Source organism: Mucor velutinosus (assembly GCF_035048745.1).
Source record: "Mucor velutinosus strain NIH1002 chromosome Unknown tig00000093, whole genome shotgun sequence".
Classification (NCBI taxonomy): Eukaryota; Fungi; Mucoromycota; class Mucoromycetes; order Mucorales; family Mucoraceae; genus Mucor; species Mucor velutinosus.
In genome coordinates this window covers 448,764-468,866 of record NW_027041907.1, presented here as the reverse complement: position 1 = coordinate 468,866, position 20,103 = coordinate 448,764, and the positions used below count along the sequence as shown (strand labels likewise).

At 40.7% G+C, this 20,103-nt stretch overlaps 4 protein-coding genes across 4 annotated transcripts; 3 read left to right on the top strand and 1 right to left on the bottom strand.

Annotated features, from left to right (window-relative positions):
- Positions 1 to 5,048: 5,048 nt before the first annotated feature.
- Positions 5,049 to 7,438, top strand: RPL16A_1 (60S ribosomal protein L16A; the record flags this gene model as incomplete). The annotated part of the gene is made up of 2 exons (XM_064821277.1): positions 5,049 to 7,280; positions 7,334 to 7,438. 2 exons carry the CDS (start codon positions 5,049 to 5,051, stop codon positions 7,436 to 7,438), a joined length of 2,337 nt encoding a protein of 778 aa, XP_064680963.1.
- A 595-nt stretch (positions 7,439 to 8,033) lies between these two features.
- Positions 8,034 to 9,749, top strand: ATC70_001888 (uncharacterized protein; the record flags this gene model as incomplete). The annotated part of the gene is made up of 1 exon (XM_064821276.1): positions 8,034 to 9,749. The coding sequence occupies one exon, from the start codon at positions 8,034 to 8,036 to the stop codon at positions 9,747 to 9,749; it is 1,716 nt and encodes a 571-aa protein (XP_064680962.1).
- Positions 9,750 to 12,010: 2,261 nt separating this feature from the next.
- On the bottom strand, positions 12,011 to 14,245 carry URA7_1 (CTP synthase ura7; the record flags this gene model as incomplete). Its single annotated transcript, XM_064821275.1, has 9 exons — positions 12,011 to 12,368; positions 12,434 to 12,633; positions 12,691 to 12,887; positions 12,945 to 13,091; positions 13,150 to 13,263; positions 13,323 to 13,425; positions 13,484 to 13,531; positions 13,588 to 14,159; positions 14,224 to 14,245. 9 exons carry the CDS (start codon positions 14,243 to 14,245, stop codon positions 12,011 to 12,013), a joined length of 1,761 nt encoding a protein of 586 aa, XP_064680961.1.
- A 1,323-nt stretch (positions 14,246 to 15,568) lies between these two features.
- On the top strand, positions 15,569 to 19,139 carry ATC70_001886 (uncharacterized protein; the record flags this gene model as incomplete). Its single annotated transcript, XM_064821274.1, has 9 exons — positions 15,569 to 15,575; positions 15,643 to 15,885; positions 15,950 to 16,052; positions 16,113 to 16,278; positions 16,334 to 16,816; positions 16,874 to 17,044; positions 17,106 to 18,115; positions 18,172 to 18,326; positions 18,385 to 19,139. The coding sequence occupies 9 exons, from the start codon at positions 15,569 to 15,571 to the stop codon at positions 19,137 to 19,139; spliced, it is 3,093 nt and encodes a 1,030-aa protein (XP_064680960.1).
- Positions 19,140 to 20,103: the final 964 nt, after the last annotated feature.

Genomic DNA, 20,103 nt, shown 5'->3' with positions numbered 1-20,103 from the left:
TCACTTCAAAGAAGCAGTAACAAGTCTCTCTGGCAGTGCAATACAGTGTTATCAGAAGCTAGAGTGTTATTATCAACCAAACGGTTTCCAAAACGACCATGGTTTGATGCTAAACGCGTTTTGCAAAAGGGAAAAAAAATGAGGGTATGGAAAAATGAGAGGGCACCCTATCCGACGTCACCGTCTGTAGATTTAGCCTCAGTAGTGTATTATAGCAGCGGTAATTGCGGCCATTTAATTTCAAATTGTGCAGTGGTATTTTCGTGTTCAAACTTGACTTGATTTGACATCCTTTGAACGTTTTTATCGAATTTAACAATGAAAACTGTCGTCGTCACATCCAACTTCCTAATACATTTTTGGATATCTAAATCCGCATCGAATGATGCTAATTTCATTCAGCTTTTAGACCGAAAATAATGAGAAGATTCCAAAAATACGAAAACAGGTTTTCTGTGAATATATCAAGTTCTAGCATATAAAAGTCTCATATAAACAGCTTCTAGTGTTGTATTTCATCTTTACGATCAATTTGATCAAATATGTATCATAGAAAAAGTCTTCATTTTTGGGGTGAAAAACGCGATCGTTTGATTTTTGAGAAATTTCCCTTGCTAATACGCATGAAAAAAATGATGATTTCCATGCATTTGCAACGACCCAAAAAAAATTGAGATAAAGCATTAGGAAGTAAGGCGTGGCCAAGAGGAGGCGTGTGGCCCTATTCCAAGCGCTCAGAAGGCTTTGTGGCATGAGTTATTCGAGCTTGAAAATGGCTAGGTTTGAACAGAATTCGACCTAAAACTACGGCGTAGTGGGTTGTGTTGCCAGAAGAGTCAATAAATTACACTTCTGTCTGGTGATCTAGAAATGTTCTGCATTGTACCGAACTCAGTTTGCAAATAGTATACGCATTTATTATAGTACCAATGTTCAGACCTTGTTTTTTGAAATGCGCGATTTCAGTAATCTTGTCACTTGCGCGTCAATAATATTATGTAGATTTGAAGCTAATGTCTTGCTTGGACTGAATTAGATGCTCATCAGGTTAGCAGGGTACTTTTGATGCTCGTTCACAACAAGGATGCCATATGTAGACGTAAAATTAGACTTGGAACCTATTCACAATGGCGGACACTCATAATTCGGGAGAAATAGCTAATGCCTAACACGCTGAGTCGCTGTCAGCACAATGAGGGGAATGAAGGGGAGTAAACAACGCAATTTTGTATCAAATCTGAGCAAATAGAGGCCCGTGATGTGTACAATTTCTATAATACAATAGACGACATCCACAGGCTGTATTAAAATCGGGTTGGAATGGCTTCACAGAGCTACACTGCCGAAATGGCAAATTATCCAAAATCGGTCACTCAAATGCTATCTTTTGCTATGGTATTGGCGCATATAAGTTTTCTGTCGTACGCCAACATTAGTCAATATACATCCTGGATTTATTTATAGATTTGAGCGACTTTTGGACGCTTCTCTGCCGTTGGTATTAACGAAAAACGTAGTTTTGCCATGGCAAACTATTTTTGAAAGAATGCATCACAATAGGTATCCTAACGAGGTCTCATTTTGTAGAGCAAACACATGAAAGAAACATTTAACTAATAGAAAAGAAGCCCGGTTGAATTGGTAGTTGTAAAAATACTACTAGTGTCGAAACGTCGAAACACTGCTGGCTTTTTGTATTGAATATTACTTTATGCAGTGAAATCAGGTTTGAATAGATTTTCACAAAAAAAATAAAGCAATAGTAAAATACAATAGAAATAAACTGTATTTTATTTGTGTATAAAATGAACTGAAGATTCTGGAATTGAGGAAAAAAAAGAAGAGTATTTATACATTTGCAACTAGCTTGTAAGTAGAATTAGTGATGATAGAGAGCAGTAGGTTCTGCTATTGCGATATCTGGCAAATGTTGTTGATGTTTGATTTAAAGTGGTAATCAATGCTAGAGCACTGGCCATAAGGGTCGATTTGAGCAACCTTGATGGGCTTGGGTGAGCTATCGTCATAGCATGATTTAATGTAACCTTGATGGTTTAAAGTGTGATGTTTGTTATTGAAGTATGGAATCCTTTATCTGGGATATTGTGCAACTATGGCAGCAGGGCATAGTTGTCTTGTTTGAATATGCTTGTTATTGATTTGATTCTATTTGGATAAAGATACCATCACTTATTACGACCACCATGGGTGTGATTGAATACACTGTGATCAGGAGTGATTCATTCACACGATGTGCGATATAAGCATGCATCTTTACTTTAATATTTTTAAATGGTTTTTTGATGTACATTTGAGCGCTTTCATTAATAGATTCAAATAGCATGAATTTGAATGAGTGCTATTTGATGAACTTTGGTTTTCAATTAAGTTGCGTTTGGGTGGCTATTTCATTACACTCATGGCAATTTTGCATGTAAGGAGCATCTTGGTCGAGCTGACCTACTAGAGTGTCAAGTCTGCGTGCGCCGCGGGTGGCGGTAAATCCTTCTTTGTTTCCTGGCATCGGGCCACAGTTCTTATATAAAATTCTTAGAGTTTCGATTTATCAGTTCAATAAAAGACAACTTTAAATACAAAAAAAAATATTTTTGATTCAATATATACCAAAGTAAAAGTCTTCGTTATCAAGATGAAAAACGCGATCGTTTGATTTTCAATGAAAGCCATGAGAGATACCTCATGCTGTTTGGTCGAATTTTATCCATGTTTTTTGATCCCAAAAAGTTGAGCAAAGATATCAGGAACTCCTAGATGAGAGCAATTGTTTGGTGCTATTCTGACAATCTAAAACAGCCTTAAACGCGAGAAAACGAGGTTCAAATGCACTCAAGTTTTGCTGTATCAGGGATACTAAGGAATAAAAAAAAGGAAATACCAGTATGCTGCTTGTCAGTATACGAAGTAGCAACTTTTAGCTATATCAATTTTGCGATATTAGCCAAAGGCCCGCGGCAGCGCGAGCCGTTTGAACGTAGGTTAGTTTCCACCGAAACGAAGCGTAGGACAGGAAATCACCCAAAGTGTCGAAAGGATTGTAAGGTTAAAAAAAATCGCTTGCATAAAACTGTATAATATGTGATTGAAATTAAATATATCTTCTTGTAGTATTTGAATGCAGGGACAAGGCTGCTACCATCTAGGAATCAACGCGATTGGCCGCTTCTTATTACAGAGAAGGCAAGTAACGGCCACAATTTGATCCTTTAATGCTTCTCGCACGAAAGTGTTGTTGCATTGACATAAATTCGGTAAACTCTATTGAAATTAATGCGAACTTCATATACTGTGACTAATAACGAACCTCGTTCAATAGACCGCCGTTGCATTCTCCCAGCACAATCTTTGATCCGAAGTTCCAGCAGGATCGACAATTGTTGAATACAGACCCACCATTGCAGCAACAGATGCTCATTACCCAAAGGAAATCTCTGCTTGGTGTTGAATCGTACCATCATACAGCGGCACATCTGCCCTACTATAAAGACTGCGCTGCATACTCCACACATTCGCAACGTAATATTTTCCGGTACAATGCACGTCTGATTATGGTCAGTTCGGTACATTTATCAGCTGAAACCGCTTGTTTTAACTTTGTAGTTTTACTCAACTGGAAAATTTTAAGGCAGGATAAACGCGAGTTGTTCAAGAGAACTATAAGTAGGCGATGAAAACAGCTATTGCATGCTATCACAAGATTGGCTGATAAAAATGTCAAGTGCTCAAGATGGACCAAAAATTGACCTTGAGTACTCGAGACAATACGGAGCATTACCTCTATGTAATAGTTGGACTCTACATGATACGATGGTATGTTGATCAAGGGTTTAAACTAGAGGAGTTGGTAATCCAAAATTTAAAAGAAACCTGTATATCATCAAGAGAGAGGGATACCCTTCTGCCTTTGGCCTTGTTACCATCTCATGAATTCAATTTGTTTTTTGATGTTAGCGCATGAGTTTATCGCTACGTTCAGAAAGTGGGCAAAATACGTTTGATGCAGGAGGGTAAGCAAATGAATCCAAACGTTGTTGCTAGATGTGTTAATCAACGTTCCGACACGGTCAATAAAGCGCATTATGGTACCATTTTCACAGCATTCCCTATTCTGCCATAGCGAGGAACAGTAGAGCAATGTGCACTCTATAGATATTCAAATGATCACATTAATATACACCTCAACTAACAATTGACATGACCAATGGGGATCAAGGTCCTGTCACTGCCAATCACTTGTAATCCTGATACCCGGGAGGTAAATTATAGATTGCAATGACAAACATGTAAAAACAATTTATCCGACATCTCATGTATTTTACAGTCGAAACAATTTCGGAGTACAGACAAGAAAGGGAAAGAAAGATGCCAGAAAACAAGGATGCACTGCCACAGCTGGTACAGGATTCTCCATTTTCCATAATGTATATTTGTATTAACTATACAAAAAAAAAGTGTTTATTTCTGATCCAAGTCAAGAATCTGTCGTGGATGAGAGTATATATTGTGACACCATGTTCATCTTCATGCTGATCTGGTAGTCATGACAACAAACCATATGGAGATCTTGCTTCCAAATCAAACTGATCATTATTTCAAGCCAATTAGTCAACTTGCTCAGTAAAAGGTATGCCGGTCATTGAGGCAAAAGATGTTTGAGATCAAATGAGTGATAGACTATAACCGATAGCAGTGCTTGTGTTGACAGACAGTGAGAGGATCAACAATAAACTATTCAGGCTAGAAAGATGGTGATCGCCATGTCAGAAGGATATTCCAAAGATAATGATTCAACACTGATCATTCATAGAAGAAGAGCAATCGAAACATCTACCAATCCTTCATGCGATCTATTTAATTCTTCAGAAACAATAAACCCGAAACTGTAATACTTCTATTATTAAGAAAATCTATTTTGGTTGGTGATATTTTACATGGACACATTTGGCACTATGATGCTTAGTGTGTGTGTATTTTATGGTTCAAGCAAGGGTTATGTTTCCATTTCTCTTCTCTTTTTCCCTCGAACTAACATGTCTTTTCTATCAGAATTCAATCAGAACATCTTTGAACCTTGGAGGACTGAATACGTTGCTTATGAGTCTATTTCTAACGGATTGAACGAGATTTGTAGCAGCGGACATTGGACAAGACAAGACGAAGAGGATTTTGAATCTGCCATTCGACTTGAAGCAGGAAAAGTCGACTTATTTATCATTCGTAAGCAGCGAGAGATCGAGTCTAGATTACGTTACTGTCAACGCATCTTATCACAGCAGAAAGATATAAATGAAAGAACTCGCCATTCAGCAGATGACACACTGACTGATATTTTGGCCGACATCAATGATTTGACCAAATTCACTCGACTCAATTTCAAGGCATTGGAGGCGCTGATTCAACAACATGACCGATTAACGAGCACAAACAGACGTCCTCTTTTGGTAGAAGTGTGCAGAACACGACCTTTGGATAGTCAGCGGTTTGATGGTATTCTGGTGCAAGTGTCCTCCTTGCTGGACACATGTCGTGGTAGACTGGATCAAGGTGATAGTAGCGTTGCAACAGAGCCCAATCGACAAGACTATATAAACGCTCGATATTGGATTCACCAAGATAATGTCACAGAGGTCAAGGCAATCCTATTATTCAATTTACCTATTTTCGGCAATGATTCATATGAACAGAGTGAACGGGCCATGTCCTACATTTATTTGGACAACGATTCATTCGACGAATACACAGCACAATTGCAATCTGATGATGGAGCCGAGCTGCTTACATGTAGATGGAATGGCGATATACAGTCTGCAAGTCAAGTATTTGTTGAGCGGCATGTGTTTGTAAAAGGCGGGTTTTCTACACAAGATGGGATAGCTATAGATAAGAATCAACTGTATGATTTCATACTCACTCAAAACTATTCTGCCGAGGCATATGCGCAAGACTTGAAAAATGTGGGATTTGATCAGAATTACGTTGAGCTGAGTTACACAATAGCAAAGAACATCCAAAGCTCTATTATTGACAAGCGGTTAGAGCCCAAGCTACAGATTCATTTTAACCGGCTCTTGTTTGAGGCTCCCCATGACAAGACGCTGTCTGTATCACTCGACAATAATGTAACGTTGAATGTAACTTCAAACAAGTTTAGCATGGAATGGCTTCATAGCAATGATGCTATTACGGACAAGCGCCATGTATTTCCGCACGCTATACTCGAGACTCGCATGCTGGACAAGGCCCCTCCTCAATGGCTATCTCGCCTACTCGAATCCAGGTTGGTCTATGAAGTACCCCGCTTTTCCATCTGTTTACATGGAGTTGCTCTTTTTTGGAGTCCGCAACTGCCTTTGCTGCCATGGTGGCTATCTCAAATTGACATTGATATTCGAGCAGCAAAGCGCAATGACAAGCTGCTAGTCGAGGGAGCGAGCGAATACTCGGGGCTGACTCGGTCCCGCAGTCTAAAACTCCTGATTGATGGTCAGTATCGTGTAGGCTATCTGGAAGCACAGTTACAGAAAGGCAATCCTCAGCGACGACATGCCAACAGTCGACATAATTCCTACAGCAGCAGCGTTCGCCATGAAAGTATTGTTATTACCGATGAGAGCTTGAACCAGGCCGTACTCGATGCCAAGGATAAGCAAGAATATGTTGTGCAACTCGAGGATGCAAGTGCGAGTAAGCTAACATTGTACTCTATGCCTACTGGAAATGATGATGAAACGCAATGTCTGAGATCTCGCAGCAGCATCAGCTCTCAACAACAGCAGAAGCAGCAGCGTCAGAAGCAGCGTTTTAATGATTTCTATCGACCCGAAGAAGGAGGATCACAGGCTTACATGTTGCAAGATCCACATACGATCAAGGAGAACGACGATATGCGAATAGCAGTGCTTGCAGAATTAGGGCAGGAAAAGGAAGAAAAGAAAAAGAAGAAGAAGAAGAAGAAGAAGAAGTTGAAACCACCACAGCACACAATGGAGCCTAAACTCTTCTTTGCCAACGAGCGTACGTTTATCAACTGGTTGCAATTCTCTGCATTGATCATGACAGCTGCCTTGACGTTGCTCAATTTTGGAGACCATGTGAGTACAATCGCTGGCGCTACTTTTTTTGGTATTTCGATGGTGATTGCGTTGTATGCCTTCTTTAGGTATCGATGGCGTGCACATCAAATGAGCACTCGACCCGACATACGATATGATGATCTCTACGGCCCTGTCGGGCTTTGTTGCTTGCTGTTAAGCGCCATGGTGGTAAGAGACAGACATTGGGAACGTTGTAGCCATTGCTGATTGATTGTTTGTAGCTCAATTTCGTGCTTCGTTGGCAGCATCCCTCCTCTTCGGACACCTACCTGGGCATCAACAACAAAACTAATGAGCAGCAGAGCAATACCAACAGCACTGCCTGAAAACCTGATTTCGGGAGTCCAATCATAGTATAAATGTATATTTATATAATGTACAAAAACGTAATCCAATGTATGTATAAATACACACTCCACGCATGCCATTCCTCTTGTGTATAATGCGACATGACAAAAGAAATCGACCCTTGATTTGAAAAGAGAAAAAAAAAAAAAAATAGGATTGATTCCAAAACTATTTACCCAAAACCAATGCCTAAATAGCGAGTTCATCTTGGGCTCAATTAAATGTGAATAAGCAGAACGGAGAATAGACACGTTTCATTTTATAAAAATACACAACCACTGTTTAACCGCAAAAATTCGAAAACCCAACCACGGCTAAGCAAGCACGGAGTTTGACATGGTTTCATAGTGGAAAAGAACAAAATCCACCCAAAATACCAACAACAACAACATTTTATAAATAGGTTTTTTTTGCTAGTATTTTTAAATCACCTCATCTCTAAAACCAAAAAAAAAAAAAAAAAAAAAAAAAAATCCCACTACAAATAAATAAACCTCTCCTTGCTCCCTCTTCTTCTTTCCTTCTTTTTTTTTTCTTGCCCTTCTTTTACTAGTCCATTACCACTAAACTACCATGAAATTCGCTGATCAACTCCAGAAAGGTATCTTTGCTCCTTGGCGTCTGTCTTATATCAACTACGACGTCTTGAAGACTGAGCTCAAGGCCAGACAGCTCGATCACGGCTGGACTGATCAAGATGAGAAGGATTTCATTCATTTGCTGGAGAATGAATTGGAAAAGGTGTATGATTTCATCTCTGCAAAGTTGGGCGAGGTCGAGGCAAGAATCAGCTATTGTGAAAGAACGTTGCAAACCTTCATGAACAACCCTTCCTGGTCCTCTGAGCAAAACTGGAACATCATGGACGATGCTCTCACCGAGGTCTTGTTTGACGTCAACGATCTGGCAAAGTTCACTCGTCTCAACTACATTGGCTTCCAAAAGATTCTCAAGAAACATGACAAATGGACTGGTCTCCGTCTCCAACAGAACTTTATTCCTCAATTGCGTGCCAAACCTCTCGATAAACAACGTTTCGATGTCGCCATTGTTTACATTTCTGCTCTCCACGATCTCTGTCGTCTCCAAGGAAAGCCTCGTACTGGTAATGCTGCTGCTGGTGGTGATCAAAACGCCTTTGAACGTGCTACTGCCAAATATTGGATCCATCCTGACAATGTCACTGAAGTCAAGTCTATCATCATGTTGCATTTACCCGTCTTGATCTTCAACAAGGACAAGAAGTTTGAGGTCTCTGATTCCGCCATCTCCAGTATCTACTACGATAACGAGGATTTCGATCTCTATACTGGTCGTCTTCAACGTGATGAGGGTGCCGAGGCTATTCGTTTCCGTTGGTATGGCCCTATGGAGTCCAAGAACGTCTTTATTGAGCGCAAGACCCACCATGCTTCTTGGTTGGACGGTGCTTCAGTCAAAGATCGCTTCAGACTGGATGTCGATGACGTTGAAAAGTATGTTGAGTATGAGCTGACTCCTGAGGAAATTACAGAGCGTTTGCGTGCCAAGAACGTAGATGAGCAAATCTGCAAAGACACTGAATTCATTGCTACTGGTGTCCAGAAGTCTCTCAAGGAAAAGAACCTGAACCCTGTTCTACGTGCTTTCTACAACCGTACTGCTTTCCAACTGCCTGGTGATCAACGTGTCAGAGTAAGTTTGGATACGGATTTGTCCTTCATTCGTGAGGACAATATGGATGATAAGGTGCGCAGAGCAAAGAATGAGTGGCGTCGTCCTGATGTTGCCATCGACTATCCTTTCCCTCAATTGGATGAAACCGAGATTTGTCGCTTCCCTTATGCTGTTTTGGAGACCAAATTACAAACTCATTTAGGTCAAGAGCCCCCAGAGTGGTTGACCAAGTTGGTAGACTCCCACTTGGTACACGAAGTGCCCCGTTTCTCAAAGTATCTTCATGGTGCTTGCTACTTTTTCCGTGATCGTATGCCCTTGTTACCTTGGTGGTTGCCTGAAATGGATATCGACATTCGCAAGCCTCGTGCTACTAACTTTGGTTTAACCCGCTCCAAGTCATTCAAACCTCTTATTGATGGTCAATACCGCCGTGCTATGGAAGCTGAGGAACGTCGTCTCAACAACGTTGCTAAAACCGAGTCTGTTCCTGGTGTTAAGGTGAACAGCCTGGATGACGATAACAAGGAAGTCAACAAAACTACCAAGCCCACACCAAACACCGATCTCAAACGTCGCACACCAGCAGCATCATCAACAGCATCCTTACAACAACCTCAACAGAGCAAATAAGCAAATTCTTTAGATTCATGATAGAAACACATTACTACATCCAAACTCCTCTTACAACAAACTATATACATTTCCTCTCCTCTTTCTCCCTCCCTCACATTTAATTTTTTTTCTTACTTTAGCCTTGAAAAAGAAAATCTATATCTTTGATATGTATATACAGTAATAATTACTCAAACAATACTTTACTATTCTTCGTTTATCACAATAAAAAATCATACAACCAAGATATCTCCTTGACATGTTTTGTTGGCGTACTCCCGAGACATTTTAGTTTTTGTGATACATGAGGTTGAAAAAAAAAAAACGGAATGAGGACATCTCATGATATCACGAGTGAACCTTGTGTCGCCCTGTTTGAACAATCATTGCATTGTTGCAGACAAGCCGATCCTACGCTTTTATGGCTTGGATCCTCGGCTCCTGCGCAAAATGCACTGTTGGATCCATTTTGGCAAAGCGGACATTTTATAATGGTTGTTGTGTGATGGCCACGCCATAAGATAAATTGAGTACTGAAAATCAACGGAGCATTAATCAATTACATGAAATGACCCCATTATTCAAAACGAGCTTGAATTAAAGTATCCTGTCAATATGCAAGCAAATCTTCACATGTCAACCTAATGCTCGAATAGCTTTATTAAGCTCAATTGTTGTTAAATGAATAGCCATATGTACAGGGCATCAGTGCGGATCAGAAACTTGTGTTTAGTAGAGGAATCGATCTCTTCCGCGTGCGTCTTTATCATATCCACCCCATTCTGATCTTGTAGTGGACGATTAGAATGTGTGCCTGGCTGATTGCAATCACCCTACTACTGTTCTGCTACCACTGAATATCATGTGAGAGCTCTATAAATCCCCTATAGCCGTGGATCTGACTTCTCTGGGATGCGCCACGTCTGTACAGATGGGAACAACTCATATATGGGCATACAACACAATCTCAGTACCTCCTACTACTCACAAACAAGCGAAATACAGCAAAATTTGGGTGCATTTGAGTCGTGGTTTTTCGTGTTAGAAGCCGTTTTAGATCGTCAGAATAGCACCAAACAATTGCTCTCATCTAGGATTTACTTCCTGATACCTTTGCTCAACTTTTTGGGGATCAAAAAAACATGGGCAAAAATCGACCAAAAAGCATGAGGGGTACCTCATGGTTTTCGTCGAAAACCAAACGATCGCATTTTTGACCTTGATAACGAAGACTTTTACTATGGTGTATATTGAATCAAAATGTTTCTCTCGATCCAAAGCAACTTCTGAAACCACTTTTATGAGGTTTTCATATGCAAAATATGGCTACTTTCGCTAAAAACCTCTTTTCATATTTTTGTGAATTGCTCAACAAGTTTATTTAAAACATTTATTTTACTTGGTACCATTGGTTTCGCCTTGAAAAGTACTTCAAGAGTGTATTAGGAAACATGGTATGATCATCACACTTCATATAGTCGAATTTGGCAGAATAGTTCGATCGAGTCGAAAGTGTTCAAGATTTGGCCAATCTGGAACAGACTATAAGCCTGGATTTGAATTAATTTTGGCTGGTGGGGCCCAATGCCCTTTTCGTTGCGAAGGCAATATAATATAGATGCTTTTGAAGCGTATGGAAAGTAGGTGGCAAATTATATAACACTATCGTTAGCCATGCTACTTTCCTTGCATTCTATATTTAATAAAGCCTGTTTATCAAAATACTTTTTAGATCAATTTCTTTCCTTTTTGAGGCTTTGAAAATGTAGAGACCATAAATTTATTACGTTACGATGAGCCTTTTGACTCTTCGGGTGGATTCCTGACCTACGCTTGGCTTTGGTGGAAACCAGCCTACGTTCAGACGGTTGGCGTTGTCGCGGGCCTTTGGCTAATATTCAAAATTACTAATAGCTAAAATGTTAGATGAAACTTGAGTGTTGATTGATAGTAATTTAATATATAGTCTCTAATCATATATGAACCACGCCTGACAAATGCCTGGCAGCTCAGTTTCCATATTAGGGTTATAAAAGTGTCTAGGGACTGAACACTTATTATGGTATAATAATCTAGATGAAGCGAAGAAATATTTCAAACCAAATATAGCCACAGGGCACTGCGAATCCCAGCTATTAAAATGCTCTGGGCTTGTGTCCAATAAGAAACGAGTCTGACTCAATTACAAGAGACATCATTGACCAGCCTGTTGATCAGAGACATGTTTCAACAAAATAATGCGAGAATCCACTAACAATACCTCTTTATTCAAGCTACTATCATGCGTCCTCCAAATAACGATATTCAAATCTAAATTCAGTCTTTTTACGCTGACACCAGGCACCTTCGTAATCAAAATAAATATAGGTGCCTTGCTCATAATCGTCTGTAATCGTCTTTGGCTCCTCATGTCGTTGAAACCATGTCAGGTACTTCTTGTGGAAACGCCATGATTGCTTTTTCAGCTCTTTAGCTGCTAAATACTGTTGATAGGTGCCTTGTTGATAGTAGAAAATAAAGAACAATGCATCCATATCAAACTTTTCAAAAAGACTGGGATTATCAAAAATAGCGAGAGGCTGTTGGGGATAATAAGCTGGTGTCAATTGAGGGGTTTGTGCTTGATACACCTTGGGCCTATATAGGTTGTGCGACATTAGTTACCATCACAAAATCATGCCGCATGAATTTACAATAATTACCTTTCCGAGTCTATCAGGTCAGGAACATACTGTAAGCTGGCATCCAGCATACGATTTGTGTACTGTGTATTGTCATCGTTAGCAGCTGCTGCTTTGGATTTGATGGCCTCAAATGAGGCTGCAAGGTCAAGCAGTGAAGAAGGCAGACGAGAATCCAATTCTGCTCCGGGTTGTTGGGTCAAGGAAGCATCCATCGGTAACTAAGATATAGACGAGTTAAAGATCTGATAATGCAAATTAGCATGTTGATACGTTACTGATTTCGCAGCGCCGTTGGTCACACTATTATTCACTTGCGCACCAGGCGCAGAAGACGACATGGGCTTTGATTTCTCGGAAGGTGGCGTTGATGCTGACTTGTCGTCTGGTGTAGGTGCAGCATTGGATTTGATCTGGTCCGCAATCTTGATGGGTTCCGCCCATGCGGATGGTACTACCACTTTGGGTGATTGAACTGCACAAAAAGGATGAGTTTTTCTGTCCACAGATCAGCATGTGCTGCATAACTCACCTTTAGCAGAGGAAGTTGGGCTTCCTTCTGTTGCTCCAGCTGCTTGGGCATACTTGAGATTGTTTGTCGTTGCAGTGTTGCTTTCTGGAGACTTGATCGGCGGCACGCTTGCAGGTGCTTTTGGACTACTTGTCGTTGTTGATTTCGCTAAAAGAGATACATGTTAGACTATGTGATACAGTGAGGTATCCGCGTTCACATTTACAGCTGATTGGACTACTGGATGCTGCTGTTTTTCGAGTGGATGAACTGAGTGAAGATGTCTCGTCGTCGTGATCTTTGTCTTTAGACTTTTTGCTTAGTGTCTTTTCCTCTACATCTACTCAACGACTGATATAAGCATGAATGGCATCTAAAGATAATAATAAAAAAGGGTACCTTCTGACACGAAATGCTCTTCGGTGCCCACATTATACATCTCTTCCTCTTCTTCGAGATTTAGGTCGTCGTACACAAGCTCATCTTCTTCAAAATCAGGTTCCTAGAAGCCTAGTGTTAGCAACAAACAGATAAACAAAGCAGTATGCATGACACTTTACCTGGTTACACTCGAGGTAGTACTGCACATCGTCTTGGATAGCAAGCACCTAAGCAGCATAATAAGTTGAGTGCACTGGGATAATCGATGCATAATATACGTTACTCTGTCGGGAGATAGCTGGTCGTTCTCCAGTAATCTCAAAATCAACTCCAATCGATTGATATGCCATCGATCACGCTCGATAAAGTGCTCCAGTTCGTTTGTTCGTTCAACTTTGGCATGATCTTTCTTGCCTTTTCTCGATGTACCTTGAAGCGTCTCTTGCTCAGCTTCTGCCATTTCAATCTGTCGAGATAATTCATCGACTGTCGTCGAAATCCAGTCGCACGCGTCGGCTTTTTCCTTTTCTTTGGGGTCCATTCTCTCTCGTTGCAATAGTCCTTCTTTTGAAAAGGCTTTTGTCTTCATTTCACGCTCTACATTTTTGAATCTCTCCATCTCTGATTCTATCAGTTTTCGGTTGTCCATCAACGCTGACTTGTCTTTGATATCGTTGGATGATAGCCATGTCTTGATTTGATCACGCAAACGTTGTAATTTCTTTATCTCCTTCTTGAGGTCTTGCTCGTACTTTTCCTTCTGATTCGAGTTGCTGGTGGATTGTATTTTGTCGTAAATGTTGTCAAATGTCTCCACACCTTCACTCACTTTCTTCAAGACCCGGTCAATTTCGGCTGTTATACAGCATGTTGAGTTAATTGAATACACCATTGAAAAATTTTACATGAATGGTTTTACCCTGTAATTTCTTCATCGACATTTTTCAAAGTCTGCTTCTTGTTTGTAGTCTTTTCTTTTTTTTTTACAGATGTAGCTTTTTCAAAATTGAAATGCAAGAATATACAATAGATTTTTAATCTCTTGAAGCTTATTACTAGAAGAAAAAAAAAGATATTTTCCGTTTGAAAACAAACAACAAAGGACAGCTTCGTTGTTGGCAAGTTTCGTTGTTCAGGTAGCCCACGTTTGCAGTGACTGGTTTGCTTGTATTGTTTGTGCCAATTGCAAATGGTGCTCTTGAAGTAGATCCATCAAGATACATGGCTAATAATAGTAGACATTGCTATTATCCAACTATGCCAATCATACAAATTTGTAATCTACCTTATAATAGAGAGAGCCAAGTATCACTTGCCCGAGAATACAGTCGTTTAGCAAGGTGTAAGAGGATGTAGCTTTTATGCATTAATGTCACATCCATCAATGCCGCAACACGTCGATCAGTGAAATTCCGTTGCCATGGTAACCAGGCACTGTTTTTTTTTGACAGTTATCGTTGCCATGGTAACCAAGCACTGCTTTTTTGACAGTTATCTCAAGCGAAAAAAATGAGATGCTACAATACCAAGGAATTAGTATCCTGTCAATTGCATTGATCCGCTGAGTAAAGCATTCAAAATTTGCAATGAGGGCATGATGCATTCCATGTTGAGTATCAGTACCGGACAAACACTTTCGAGAAAATTTTGATGAGCAACCCACTTGAGAGGCAATCCAAGCAGATTTCATGGATTGCAAAGACTTGTAGCACGCGGAAAAACAATTGAAAATGATCTAAATGCTGTAGCTAGTGAGCAGTTTCAAAAAAGAATGATGCAATGCTACAGCATGCGATGAAGCAGCGATCTGTACATTAGAGTCTACGGCCAACATATTGCGGTAAGGTTTATCGGATGCAAAGTATTCAATCTGGCACAAACTCCATGCCGTCCATGATTAAACGGGCTTATTCTTCATTTCAAAGCAGTTAATCAGCAATAGAACTATGAACAAAACTTCTCTACCAAGGTCTGAGAATTAAATCCATCACAGCCATGATGAGTTGATAGCCTTTATTAAAGCATTTGACATGATGTTTCTCACAAGAATGAGCCATGTACATAACAAGCGGAACATTGGTGAATGTGTAAATCAATGCTACACGATAAGTAAATAGAAAAATGAAAGCGAACCAATGATATGGTGTACAAGGCATGGACGTTGGAGTTTTTAAAATAAAATATAAAGGCCACTTTTTCCTTTTCTTTCCTTTTTCTCTCTTTCTTTATTCCAAGGATTACAAGCAACTGCTTATAAATACAATATGGCTGGTAAAATCAAATGATAACACACACAGAGATCTCGGATAGACAATGTTTCTTACATTTACTCAAAAAGATCTCGGTTTCGACTTCCCCGATGATGATTACGAGCAAGATGAATCATTGTTAGAGCATCAAGACGACACCCAAGATGACATAGTGAACAATAAGGAGAATCAGCAGCAAGAACACGACAGTTCTGAGCCACACATTGCTGACGCTCAACAAGAGTACACGTCTGCAGATAGAGAGGAAACATCCCCTACTTCCACCAGTAACAGTACTACCTCTACTGCTCTGATACAAACTATGTCTGAAGGTGAGTACAAGGTTAGGTCTGATTACCCAGGCAAGTGAATGCTGATTTATATTGTTTTGATCAGATCCCATAGAAGACGAGCTGGAAGATGAACTGCTGGCAGATGAGAACGTGACGCCCATTGAACGTGTATATGGATTTCGAGAAAATGATGCCTTGATAAACAGGTAAGTTGTGTAGTTCGGACATATCCTGGGACCACCGGTATTGAAAGGAAATTTTCAAAGACTTTTACTGGCAAAGGAGTTGTCAAGTGCATTAGAGGAAATCAGTTTGACAGAGGCTATTGAGGATGTGTTGCCCATTATGGACAAATTAGCGTGTGATACTGATGATACCGTCAAGGAAACATTTGCCAGTGAACTCGATCAGATATTGCTTTACTTTTACAAGGTAGGATATCATCAAACAAGATAGTAGTATGCCACTGACAAGGTATTCTCGATAGAATCTACCTGCCATGTTCTCAAAATCAGACCAATCTACACCACAAGAAAAGACGTTTGCACCTCTTATCATCAGAATACTGCTGGATCAAAGCTCAGGTGTTGCCTCATTAGGTCAACAAGCCATTGTATCAGTAGTGACAGAACTCCGTAGATCGTCAGATCAGGACCCGTTATTCCAACAAGTCATCAATTGTGAAATATTCAAGGGCGTCATTGAAGGTTTGATGCTGATAGTGGATGGCAAAAAGAAGCCGCCTAGAACAAAGGGACAAGGAGATGAGGAGGATGAGGATGCACATGACGATAGAGCCGAGGCTTTGAAATACCACCGTGTTTCCATCGACGACGGCCTTACATCAGAGCGTAGAAGATCATCAGCAACGCCTGGCTTCGAGACTTCCCTCAACATACATCATGCTCCACCCTCAGACGACGAATTTGACCAAGGAGAGATTAGCTTGGCCAAAATTACTTGTATTTCGGTAAGACATTGTTTAAAGATGAGTTAGGCGTGTATGGATCTAACGGATATCTGATAGTTGATTGCATCCATTGTGGGCGCATTTGACGCACAGAAATGTACAGAAGAATGCTTGCCGATCATCGAGCAATTATCATCAGACTCATTGTTTTATGTAAGAAAGGAAGCAGCTACTGCCGTTGGATGTTTAGCTCAAGTGGTGGATCAGAAAGTTGCAGAAGAGAGACTTGTATGTTGGATTGCACATTTGACACTTGGCCCTGATCACTGACATTGGTATTTTTCTCTAGTTGCCGCTGTTCCGTAAATTTGCTGAAGATCAAATTTGGCATGTACGACGATCTTGTGTCATGACATTACCTCAACTATGTGGTGTCTTATCTGAAGAATCAAAAGCTGAGCTGACAGTGACAAGCGTGGAGACCTTTCGAAACGACGTATCTCGCAATGTGCGCAATGCTATGGCTGATATCGTTGGAGAGCTTGTCGCAAAGTTCTTGCCCGAAGGCTGGGAGCAAACAGGCCAACCTGGCAAGATGCCTGAGCCATTATTACAGTACTTTCTGTCCCTGGGATCCAACGTCAATAATAGCAACAATCAGATGCTCAAGTTGGAAATTGATCGCACCTACATTTGCGCTTACAACTTTCCAGCCGTGGTGTTGACAGCAGGCGTTGGCTACTGGAACACGCACTTACGGGACACTTATTTGAATCTTACCAAAGACTATCAGATCAAAGTGCGCTGTACGTTTGCTCACTCGCTGCATGATATTGCCCGTATCATTGGCCCTGAGCGCACAGAACGAGATTTGGTGCAGATTTTTGCTCTCTATTTGATGGACCTGGATGATGTGAAGCAAGGTGTCTTGGAGCATTTGGCAGATTTTTTAAGCACATTGGCTGTCAGCTCAAGAAATGAATACATTCCTATCTTGGCAGAAGTCTGGGATGGTGTCTCAAGCAACTGGCATTTGCGAAACATCTTGGCAGCTCAGTTGATGGAGATTTCCTTGTTGTTCGATGCTTCCAGAGTGGTGGAGCATATCTTACCTTTGGTTGTTCGTGCTTGTCATGATGAATTTGCTGCTGTAAGAGAAACCGGCGTCAATATCTTTCCTGTGGTCTTGGATGTCGTCAAGCACGCCGTGGAAGAAGATGGCGAATCTTTATCGCAGGCAGAGGGCTACGGAGATGATATCACAGAGAACAAACGCAACTTTGCTCTAGCTTTGCTGAGCCATGTCATGGAACGCCTGGATGAGTTTGCTCGATCTGAAAACTACCGTGGTAGACTTGTGTAAGATGTGGCAATTTCGACCTTCTTTAAACGTTATCTCACGATATGTCAAATAGGTTTGCTCAAATTTGCAGAGCCCTGATCGAAGCAGGCATAGGTGCCTCTGATTTTGCATCATTCTTTTTACCGCGATTAGCCCCACTTGCCTATGATCCAGTCGTCAATGTCCGTATTGCAGCCTCTCGCGCTATCGGCACTATTTATACCAACGGTAAGATACGAACAATTACAAAACGCATTTTAGAAACTAATCCATCTCTCTCCAATAGAACCCTTCCGAAAAGAACTGAGCGAGATTGCTGCTCCATCAAGAACCGTGAATCAAGCAGGCGAATCAGGACATGCACTGGATCAAATGACCTATCGTCTTGCTCTGGACAAGGACGGAGACGTTCGATCATTTGTCATGCCATTTGTGGACCCTAAGATACTCGAAAAACAACGAGAAAAGGAAATGCAGGCCGCTGTTCAAATAGCTGAAGCTGCCATCGAAGCGAGGGCAGAGGAAAGTAGTCATTACAACCAAGACGAGGAAGAAGAAGACGATGATGATGACGACGACGATGATGATGAGGAAGACGAGGAGGAGGACGATGAAGAGGGGGACAATGAGCATGCCACTGATCAAGAAGTTGACAAGAAATCGAAGCCAGACACAAATGAATCAGAGGGATCATCCACTCCAATGCAGGACGTCGAAAGAGCGGAATCACCAGAGAAAGACAGCATTGAACCAATGGATATCTCCACTACCTCCACAGCAACTGACATGGAATCAGCGCCTAAAGCAGAGCTAGCATTGGCAGAACCAACGCCTGAACCCGAAACTAAACTGGATGATGAAGACGAGATCATGTCTGACGCAGAGCCTGTTGCGGAAACTGCTAAACCCACTAATACGCCATCCACCGAAATCACGCCTAAAAAGCCTGCTACCACTCCTTTGACATCAACAACAGCACCTACTGCAACCACAGCTGTTGCTTTGCCTCGTTCATCAGCCATGGATGATAACGACGATTAAAAAATAATATTGTATATTTGTTTTCTACCTCTCTTTTTTGCTTTATATATATTATATATCTTTTTGTATGTTGGGGAGACTTTCTCCTCATAATACACTCTGTTTTTTGTATTATTCCTCGATAACCCCCTTCTCACTTAAAAAAAATACTTTCTAACATGCAATTTACGATTGTTTGATTTAATATCATGATAAACACTATAACGATGTACTATTTGTAATAAATGTGTTGAATTTTTCACACTACCTGTGCTGTCTAATGCAGCTTCTACTTGAAATTCCATAATCACCTTGAGCCTTTTTACACAATAGCAAACGCTTATTTCATTTCTTTAGGTATACAAACTGTGAAAATGCGGTCATCCTATCAATTTCTAGAAGTGATATAAGTCTCCAATACATCGCTGATCTGATAGACTCTCATTCTATGTAGCTCTGAAGACTTTCAGGTGTTTTCTTTTGCTTGTCATTCAAAGATATAGATGCATCTAGCTCTGCTGTACTAGCTTTGCCATCTTGAGTAGCATTTTCATCCAAGCTATCATATTTAAGGTCTTTGATTAAACGTACAATCTCAACAGTCGATTGATCCTCTAATTCCGGTCTAATAATGTCTTTTTAAAGATGCTGTGTATGTAACTGTCATCATCACATAAATTACTGCTCTCGCTTCATGGCGGTATCTTTCGAACAAGTGTTTGTAAGATCACGGCTTCTCCATTTGAATTTAATGCAACATTGGTACGAATATCGCTGACATTAGATGAAGGCAACTGCCGTTGGGGAAACTGTCCGCGTTCTCGGCAGAGAATGTGGAATTCTGATTAGGGCTCACCAGCAATTCATTATCCTGTCTAGCGCTATGAGCATTAAGAGTGTCATGTGAAAGATAGGTTATTCTTGGAAGAAAGAAATGGCGTTGATACAGCCCATGTCTAGTACGAGACAAGTTGGTAAGCATCAA